The 9,173-nt window shown below is 41.8% G+C and overlaps 2 protein-coding genes across 2 annotated transcripts; both read right to left on the bottom strand.

Moving 5' to 3' along the window:
• Nucleotides 1-864: 864 nt before the first annotated feature.
• Nucleotides 865-2,651, bottom strand: LOC109203138 (uncharacterized). The gene is made up of 3 exons (XM_019362200.2): nucleotides 2,068-2,651; nucleotides 1,704-1,986; nucleotides 865-1,589 (listed from the first exon to the last, which is right to left on the bottom strand). Exons 1-3 carry the CDS (start codon nucleotides 2,322-2,324, stop codon nucleotides 939-941), a joined length of 1,191 nt encoding a protein of 396 aa, XP_019217745.2. The 5' UTR covers nucleotides 2,325-2,651; the 3' UTR covers nucleotides 865-938.
• A 1,061-nt stretch (nucleotides 2,652-3,712) lies between these two features.
• LOC112842480 (uncharacterized protein C6orf132 homolog) lies at nucleotides 3,713-4,833 on the bottom strand. Its single transcript, XM_025899150.1, has 3 exons — nucleotides 4,782-4,833; nucleotides 4,347-4,418; nucleotides 3,713-3,976 (listed from the first exon to the last, which is right to left on the bottom strand). The coding sequence occupies exons 1-3, from the start codon at nucleotides 4,831-4,833 to the stop codon at nucleotides 3,744-3,746; spliced, it is 357 nt and encodes a 118-aa protein (XP_025754935.1). The 3' UTR covers nucleotides 3,713-3,743.
• Between the last annotated feature and the right edge of the window lie 4,340 nt (nucleotides 4,834-9,173).

Consider the following 9,173-nt stretch of genomic DNA (forward strand, 5'->3'; position numbering starts at 1 on the left):
CCGCTGGTTTCCTCTTTCTGGCGCAAAGTGGGCGATAAATAAACAAGAGAGAAAAGCCGATCAGCTGATCATTGATCAGTTTCGTGATTGAAGTAGAAACAGGAGAGAATGAGAGAAGAAGAGGCAGCTGTGCAGCTTCAGCTTTGTGTCTTTTTCATTGTAGCTGAAGTCCGGGACAAACTGTGTTCCTTTTCACCTCAGTACGAAACGCGTAATATTTTCTCTGAATACCAGACGATTCTGTTTTTTACGGGACGGTTGGCAACTCTAATAATTAACCGTATGAACAAAATAAAGTTCAACATCAGTAACATAGCACCCACCCAGCTGTATAGAAACTCCGTCATGCTAGCTAGCACGCAGTACGAAAATGTCAGCATACCGAAAATAAACTCCACCTAAACTTGGTTTATATCTGACCCAGATAGACTGCAGGTCATAACTTCTTACCTGAAGTTCAGTTCACCTGACACTCGGACCGGCGGCCGCTTCGGGTCTCTCCTCTTGCCTCCCTTTTCCTTCATCCACCTGCTGGCTTCCACCACTTGCTAATGTTACTGAATCTGTGGAAGCTCCGCGATATCCACCACACGAAGTAACGAGTAACAAGCCTATCTAAATCCCAGTAACGAGTAACGCGTTCCTGGTTTTGGCATAATAACTAGTTACCGTGCTCGTTACCACAATAATAACGTAGTTACTGTAACGCGTTACTTAATAACGCGTTAGACCCAACACTGAGCATCACACAGTGTTTTCTTGTGTAAAACAAGGACACATCTCTGTTTATAATTTCAATATATGTTACTGGAATGAATCAGACATCATGCAGAATTCATTAATATTTGTTTATGTAGTTTTATTTTTTTGCACTAAGTAATCCCAAAATACAAGAATTTGTATACACACCATCCACTGATACACATACAATAGTAATGCTAATCTACTCGGTCTTCTCCATTTGGCCACAGGTTCTCATCCACATCACATCTTATGTCATCTAGGGCAATACACCTAGGAAAGAATCTTCTGGCATGCCTGATCCATCCCTCTGCTGATATCTCCAGGCATCCAGCATTCATTGCATCCAAGAGGGACATTTGATCATGTGGATGATGGTCGTAAACCTTCCACCGCCATGAGGAAAAGAATTCCTCTATGGGGTTGAGGAATGGAGAGTAAGGTGGGAGGAAAAGAGACTCCATTCTGGGATGGGCTGCAAACCACTCGGTGACTGCACGGAAGTGATGAAATGCCACATTGTCCCATACAATTATAAATGTTGGCTGATTCCTTCTCTCCGCATCCCTTTCCTCACCTAGCACAACCCTTCCATAGAGATCATGCAGGAACGCAAGGAGCCGTTCAGTGTTGTATGGCCCAATTAGTGGTCTGTGTAACAGCAGTCCATCAGTGGATATTGCTGCGCACATTGTGATGTTGGCACCCCTCTGGCCCGGGACATTCACTGTGGCTCTCTTCCCAATCACATTCCTCCCTCGTCGCCGTGCTTTGGCCAAGTTGAAACCTGCCTCATCCACAAAGATGAAAATGTGGTGTGTTTGCCTGCCTTCAATCTCCATGACTCTCTAACATAAATCCACAAGGCAACATAAGCTGTTACAGTAGTAAATTTGTAAAAATTGTCTTTGTGTGTGTTTGGTTTTGTTCAAAAACAGATCTGTATTTTATTGTGATCTTACCTGGACATACTGGTTCCTGAGTTGCTTGACATGTTCAGAGTTCCTCTCAAAAGGCACAGTGTACAACTGTTTCATCCTGACCTGATGTTTTTTCAGGACTCTAGAAATTGTTGTTATGCTTACACTGTGAATATTTGCGAAAGTAACGTTGTCTGCCAAGACTCTGTGTCTAATTTCAGTGAGTTTTATCCCATTGTTTCTGATGACCATATCAACAATGGCAGTTTCCTGCACATCAGTGAACATCCGTCCTCTCCCTCCTGTGTGAGGTAACCGTTGAGTCCTAAGCAGAAATCCAACAACAATTACACAAAAGCTTATTTACTTCTGAAATGTGCAAATGCCCTTGCAGAATACAAGTTACCTGTTGGTTTGCCGGAAAACTCTAACAATAGATGCCACTGTAGAGCGTTGCAGATTTGGCTGCACTCTCTGACCAGCCTCTCTCATTGAGTGACCATGATTTACTACATGATCAATTACAGTAGCTCTGATCTCATCTGCGACTACAGCTCTTGATCTTCCTCGTATTCTTCTTCCACCAAGCATACGTATTCCTCGCCCCCTCCCAGCCACTCTTCTTCCTCTTTCAGCCACTTCTCCATTTCTGGCTGGGTCCATGTTTACATCACAAAACAAACCTATTCAGCAGTTGTCTCCTTTTGTAATGAAATTGAAGGAGTAACACCTGTGTAGATGTTCATCTACAATGAGAATCAGCTGTGGCTGGTTAAACTGCATTTTTAGATTTAAAATATGTTTCAATAAAATATTGCTGTTGAATTTTGCTGTCTTATTCAGTTTTGCATTATGTTATTGTTTTCACCATAAGTTTAACAGTTTTGAAAACAGTATGTAAGTACATGCAAAATGTCCTGTACGTACAAAGATTTTTGGCAGTTGTTGTGTCTGAGTGAGAAAATAATTCATGACATTTGAGAGATGTAGTCATTGAATGCATTTTGTGCCAAAACAATGATAACTGATCCTCAGTTTAGCCCACATAGACTTCTGTTGTGCTCACTGTGTGTGGAGTTAGTCAGTTAGGAGAATTGTGTGAAGAGTTTTGCAAAAGTGACCTAAGTATTGAGAAATGTGTCCTAGCGTCTGTAAAAAACTGTAATTCAGATTGAGTTTTTCAAGTTAGCTGTATAGTCCAAAATAATAAGTCCAAATAATGCTGGTTAAGAATGTATCATGGTATTTAAATGCACATCTTAATAGATTTGTACAGTGATACTTTGGGATTACATTTACGAGATTGTCGATATAAAATCCACACAAAGGCTATTTAAAGTATGTGTGTGTGTGTGTGCGCGTGTGTGTGTGTGTGTGTGTGTGTGTGTGTGTGTGTGCGCGCGCGCGTGTGTGTGTGTGTGTGTGTGCGCGTGTGTGTGTGTGTGTGTGTGTGTGTGTGTGCGTGTGTGTTTGTGTGCGTGTGCATGTGTGTGTGTGTGTTTCCTTATATGCTGGACTGAGCCTGTTAATCGTAAACTTTTTTTTCTGTATTTCTAAAATAAACTATAACTTGTAAACATAGCAGTATTTAATAATGTTTCACTGTTTTTGCTTATGAAAAGCTCTCCTGCGAGAGAGCGACTGAGAAGTGGTTTAGCATTTGCATAGTTCATTGTTGCAGTCAATATCAGAGCGAGTACAGTAACCACAACATTATATTAGCCACAAGCATTCGGTTTTAACTCTCTGGAGTCTAGGGTACAATCGTTTTACTACTTTAGATTTCACCTTTAAAAACTGTTTACCTTTTTAGCACAACCTGCAAATGTGGGTGAAACATTGTTTCCATGGTGACAAGTCGCCTTGAGGCGACTTTTGTTGTGATTTGGCACTATATAAATAAAATTGAATTGAATTGAATTGTGCGCTACAGAGCCATGACTTAAACGAAGCACCAAAGCAAAGAATTTGTGTCGAGGATTTTTTATACTTGAAGTATTCGAAATACTGGCTGAATCTTGGAAGGAGGCTTGCAGCGTACACCCTCAGGTGGCTTGACCCTCCAGCGTTAGGACCCTCTAGCTAAAGCTCGAGTGCCACAGATGGCACTGACTTGGGACATAGTGGCTCAGGTGGCGCGAGAGGTGCTGGCTCGGGACCTGCTGGCTTGGGTGGCATGGAATCTGCAGGCGGCAGCATATCCAGGAACTGCTCAGCAGAGCACTCAGGGAGCTTAGCAGAAGACAGGGACTGTGGCTGTTCTGGCACCAGCACCTCCTGGGGCTCAGAGTAGACCTGAAACTCCAGCTCGGGCTCTGGTTTTGACAGAGTTACAAAGAGTTACAATCTTTGAATGGGACGCACCAAAAATGCTCAGAAAAGGCACCTCAGCATCAGAAACAATCTCAGACTGACCAGCACAGAAACACCCAACAATATTTCTGTACTAGCAATTTCAGAGACAGCAGACATAATTGTTTCTGAAACAAAGTATTATTTTCAGTCCCATAAACACCCAAACCCGTCTGTGATAAAGGGAAACCACCTCAGCTGCTATTAACTGACTCAGAAACAAAACGCACACCTTTAGCACTATTCAACAGGAAACTCAGTCTGGGGTTTGGCAGGCTCACACAAATCTGTCTCTGTCTTTATCTGGGTTTTGTCTTTCCTAATCTCACTCACCATAACAGTGGGATTCAGGGTGAGGTGAGGGTGAGGCAGAGGCAGACTCCTCTTCTTCTTCAGCCCACAATTCTGCCAGAAAGGAAGCAGGTGAGGAATGACCTGCACAGTGGCAAACGGGAGCAGATTTGCTATAGCAGCAACAAGGAGGCACTTGTCTGGCAGTGACATGAGGGACTCGTTCGCTGTGGCAGCAACCTGGAGGAGGTGTGGGAAAGAGCCAGGTCTCAGGTTTCCACATCCTCCCTCTGTTCAGTTAGAGTGCTGCCCAGAATGTAAGTCTAGCAAAACTGCTCTGAGGTTTACTGCTCTTTGAGAATTTACACAGCTGAATATATCAAAAAGTTATCTCAGCCGATTTCCAGTAGATAGACTGTTTCTATCCAGCATAGTGTATAAGTAGAATATAAAGGCAGAATTCAGCCTTACACTGACCAACTGAACTACTACAGCTACTCTGCAGCAGTCCAACGTAGAACGCTACCATTAATTCACCAAAATACAGCAAGTTTTAACTGGTTTATGTGTTTCATAAACTGCAGAGTATTTTTATGCAACCTCTGAATAACACCAAGTAAGTATTTTTAGAATACTTCTTTTTTGTTTGCTATTTCACAAAACAAACTAAAAACCAGCAGAAAACAACTTAAACATAAATAATCACGAAGAAAGAATAACACAGTATCCTCATCTGAACCAAAGAGTGACACAGTGAAATGTGGATTATTAAACATTAGGTCTCTGTCTTCCAAATCTCTTCCAAATTGATTTGTTGATCAATTAAGTCATGCACTGACTTAATTGATCAACAAATCAATTTTTTAATCGATTTGATTAAAGACAAGTGCCTGACTTTTAATTCATTTGAAAGCCTGATGCTTAGCCTCGTCCACCCCAGCTGTAAAACTCAGAAACCAGTCTTACTTGTTATCATCTATCGTCCACCTGGGCCTTACACAGAGTTTCTCTCTGATTTCTCAGACTTTTTATCTGATTTAGTGCTCAGCTCAGATAAAATAATTATTGTGGGTGATTTTAACATCCATGTAGATGCTAAAAATGACAGCCTCAACATCGCATTTAATCTGTTATTAGACTCAATTGGCTTCTCTCAAAATGTAAAAGAACCCACCCACCACTTTAATCACACTCTAGATCTTGTTTTAACATATGGCATAGAAACTGAACATTTAACAGTGTTTCCTGAAAACCCTCTGCTGTCTGATCATTTCCTGATAACATTTACATTTACAATAATTGATTACACAGCAGTGCAGAGTAGACTTTATCACAGTAGATGTCTTTCTGAAAGTGCTGTAACTAAGTTTAAGAATATAATCCACCCACTGTTATCATCTTCAATGCCCTGTACCAACACAGACCAGTATATAGTAGATATGAATGGCGCCAAACAACTGAATCCACTTTTAGTTGTGACATGCTAACAATAGAAAAAACACCACTTTTTTAATGTTTATATGTTTTATTTTATTTACTAGCAATTATCACTGTATTCAGAGCATTTGTCTATGTTCAAGAACAGCTACACTAACTGAAGAAGAGCTGACTTGAAATTACAGTTGTCTTAATAAATTTAGAGCTTTGGCTTAATTAACAAATTAACAAATATGAAAAAGTGTCAAGCATGCAAATCATCACACCATGTATCATTATCAGCAGTCGTTTAGCCTCATTTGTAAATCTTTCAAACATTTAATAAAACACAGCTGAAGGTCATTTGGCATCTTTACAGCTTCTCCATCTAAGTGAATATGTATGTTACAGATATCAGAATTAAAGTTCTTTGTTTTCTCTACATCGATGTGTGTGTGTGTGTGTGTGTGTGTGTGTGTGTGTGTGTGTGTGTGTGTGTTTGTGTGCGTGCGTGTGCAAGTGTTCGGCCTTAATAACACTCTCTTACTCCCCGGAGAATTATCGTTTTCAGTACCAGTGGGGACTGAGATGGTTCTCTGTACCCTCCGGGAGGCGTTTTCCCCAATGACTTGCTCTTCTTATCAAGATGAACATGCTATGATGAACAACAACATGTAAGTAGGCCACAAGTATCTACAATTAGTCCTCTTCCAGTCAGCTTTCGCTGAGGACGAATACAAGACAGAAGAAAACTGTGATGCAGGAGTCAGTGTGAGAGGAAGAGCTGTATCTTTATTGGGTTAAACCCAAAAACATCATTTAAACTGCTGAACTACCTGTTTTCTTCAGCCATCAGGTAAAGACAGTAATAGCACTTAAACTGCAGCCTAGCATCTTCTTTGGTAGGAAGACTTTTTACCACTTCCTATCGAATTTGACAGTAAAGGAAGCCGACTAAGTACCAAGAGAAAGAGTTTTATTTCTAACTGTACTACACTTATATATATTTTAGCACACATTATGATAAATCTATCATATTTTTCTCTACCTGAGTTGGAACCACATAATACTGCATTGCTTTAAAAGTGCCTCAGGTGGATCTCAACCAAAGAGATCTTTCTCCTTACATCTTAAACAGCTCATTGTAAACCTATGCCATAAGAATCTCTTGGTTGCATTAAACATCAAATTACTGCCATTTTGTTGCTACAGTTTGTTATTATCTCCAGAAGCAGGATTAACTTGGCTTCCCTTTGATTCCCTGACATCTTGAGCAGGTCTTGATTTCATGAGTGTGTCTGTGTGTTGTTAACAATGGCTCGAGCTTGTCACGTTGAGTGGCCATCAGCTTCTTCTGGTTGATTGTGCATTGTAGAAAAACCTCTGGTCTTTGATGAGAGGCTGATGAGAAACAACCATGTCAGACAAGCTACAACTGGCTCTGCTTTCACTGCTCTGAGATCAGTTATCATATCTATTCAATTCAATTCAATTTAATTCAATTCAATTCAATTCAATTCAATTTTATTTATATAGCGTCAAATCACAACAAAAGTCGCCGCAAGGGGCTTCATAGGTACAGAGAAAAACCCAACAATCATATGACCCCCTATGAGCAAGCACTTTGGCGACAGTGGGAAGGAAAAACTCCCTTTTAACAGGAAGAAACCTCCGGCAGAACCAGGCTCAGGGAGGGGCGGGGCCATCTGCTGTGACCGGTTGGGGTGAGAGAAGGAAAACAGGATAAAGACATGCTGTGGAAGAGAGACAGAGATTAATAACAGATATGATTCGATGCAGAGAGGTCTATTAACACATAGTGAGTGAGAAAGGTGACTGGAAAGGAAAAACTCAATGCATCATGGGAATCCCCGGCAGCCTACGTCTATTGCAGCATAACTAAGGGAGGATTCAGGGTCACCTGATCCAGCCCTAAGTATATGCTTTAGCAAAAAGGAAAGTTTGAAGCTGTTTTATGATTCCTAATGTTGGAAGACAGGTGAATTAAAAGTGTAGTAACCAGGGTTTCTCTTTGTCTGTAGGGCTACTATACTGTGAAATGTGAATACATTCCATAAAAACTGAGTAATATACAGTTTTTACTGATTTTCACATTTGGTCTGACCTTGACTTGAGATGAGCTGTTATCTGTTTCCTCATAATAACAAATGAAAGTGATATCTGCGGATGCTTTGTTTGTCTGCTAACAAACAGACAAACAAACAAAACAAAACAAATTACATGCTCCCTCCCTTCAAGGTGAGAATGATATTACAGACACTGATGATTGTGGATACAAGTCTACTAAACTCTACTAATGTTTGTTAAACCCAAATTTTACACTTTCACTAGCTGGGCCCACGTCCTCATTTTAGGTTTGACAGCATTTTAGTAGGTAAAGGTGAATGCTGTGGTTTGGGGAAGGCCTCAAAGGGGACTGGCGATGGCTCCCGGGCCTGGCAGATCCCCAAAGAAGGCATCCGCTGAAAAAGGTAATAAGTGTGCGTTACGAGGGTCAACGACCTCAGTGAGAATAATTTGATTTTCGATTCAACTTATTTATATGGCACGGAACCATGGTGACAGATGCCTCGAGACCCTACGATGATGTCTAGAGGAAAAACCCAACAATCGTATGACCCCTTATGAGCAAGCACTTTGGCGACGGTGGGAAGGAAAAACCCCCTTTTAACAGGAAGAAACCTCTGGCAGAACCAGGCTCAGGGAGGGGCGGGGCCATCTGCTGCAACCGCTTGGGGTGAGAGAAGGAGAACAGGACAGAGGCAAGCGTAGGGAGAGCGAACGCCGAGTGGCCTCGCCACCCAAAGAAGAGGAAAATGACTAGTGGCAGGCTAGCGAAGCTGAACAGCTCTCGATAAGGTAGTCGAAGATTCCATGGAGTGGAGTCGATCAGCTCGGACAATTAGGAAGGAATGGCAGGAGAAGAGGTCGAAGGAAATTGAGAACAACGGAAATCCTGATAGGTAAATGAGGGGAACCCTTAATCAGGTAGCGACATGGCTCAACCTTGAACTGAAGCTCTGACAGAGAAGTATGCTGGATTTCGAGATTTGAGGTGAGGCTTGGAGGTTCGTAAGGCTTGTGTGAGCTTGTCTTTGAGTAGAAGATGGAGAGGGGGTGCTTAGCTGGTTAATTACTTCAGATAACAAGTCCACTGAACTTCGTGGGAGATGATGAGCTGTTTAGACGTATTCGGGACTGTGAGTTGGCTTAGAGAGCGGTCTCGAATGATTGTGTCGAGGGTGGATGCTAGATAATGCTCGCAAAAGCACATGAGAAGTGAACGGATGCCATGAAGAATTATGCACACGGAGCAGTTTGGATGTCTTAAGAGGAACAATAGAGGAAAGAAACTGGCATCCCAGTGCCACGAAGGTTTGTCAGTGCTTTGCGAAGGCAGGAAAGATGGCAGAGAAACTGACATCTCGGTGC

The sequence above is a fragment of the Oreochromis niloticus genome, linkage group LG2 (genome assembly GCF_001858045.2).
Source record: "Oreochromis niloticus isolate F11D_XX linkage group LG2, O_niloticus_UMD_NMBU, whole genome shotgun sequence".
Taxonomy (NCBI): domain Eukaryota; kingdom Metazoa; phylum Chordata; class Actinopteri; order Cichliformes; family Cichlidae; genus Oreochromis; species Oreochromis niloticus.

What these genes read in the sequence shown, in the direction of transcription:
- LOC109203138 (XM_019362200.2), bottom strand. Translation starts at nt 2,324, where the DNA reads ATGGACCCAGCCAGAAATGGAGAAGTGGCTGAAAGAGGAAGAAGAGTG. An exon ending in GTTTTCCGGCAAACCAACAG is followed by an intron (nt 1,987 to 2,067) that starts GTAACTTGTATT and finishes ATTTCTGCTTAG; the next exon opens with GACTCAACGGTTACCTCACA. An exon ending in TCAGGAACCAGTATGTCCAG is followed by an intron (nt 1,590 to 1,703) that starts GTAAGATCACAA and finishes GATTTATGTTAG; the next exon opens with AGAGTCATGGAGATTGAAGG.
- LOC112842480 (XM_025899150.1), bottom strand. Translation starts at nt 4,833, where the DNA reads ATGGTAGCGTTCTACGTTGGACTGCTGCAGAGTAGCTGTAGTAGTTCA. An exon ending in TAGCTGTAGTAGTTCAGTTG is followed by an intron (nt 4,419 to 4,781) that starts GTCAGTGTAAGG and finishes CCTTTCTGGCAG; the next exon opens with AATTGTGGGCTGAAGAAGAA. An exon ending in CCCTGAATCCCACTGTTATG is followed by an intron (nt 3,977 to 4,346) that starts GTGAGTGAGATT and finishes TGTCAAAACCAG; the next exon opens with AGCCCGAGCTGGAGTTTCAG.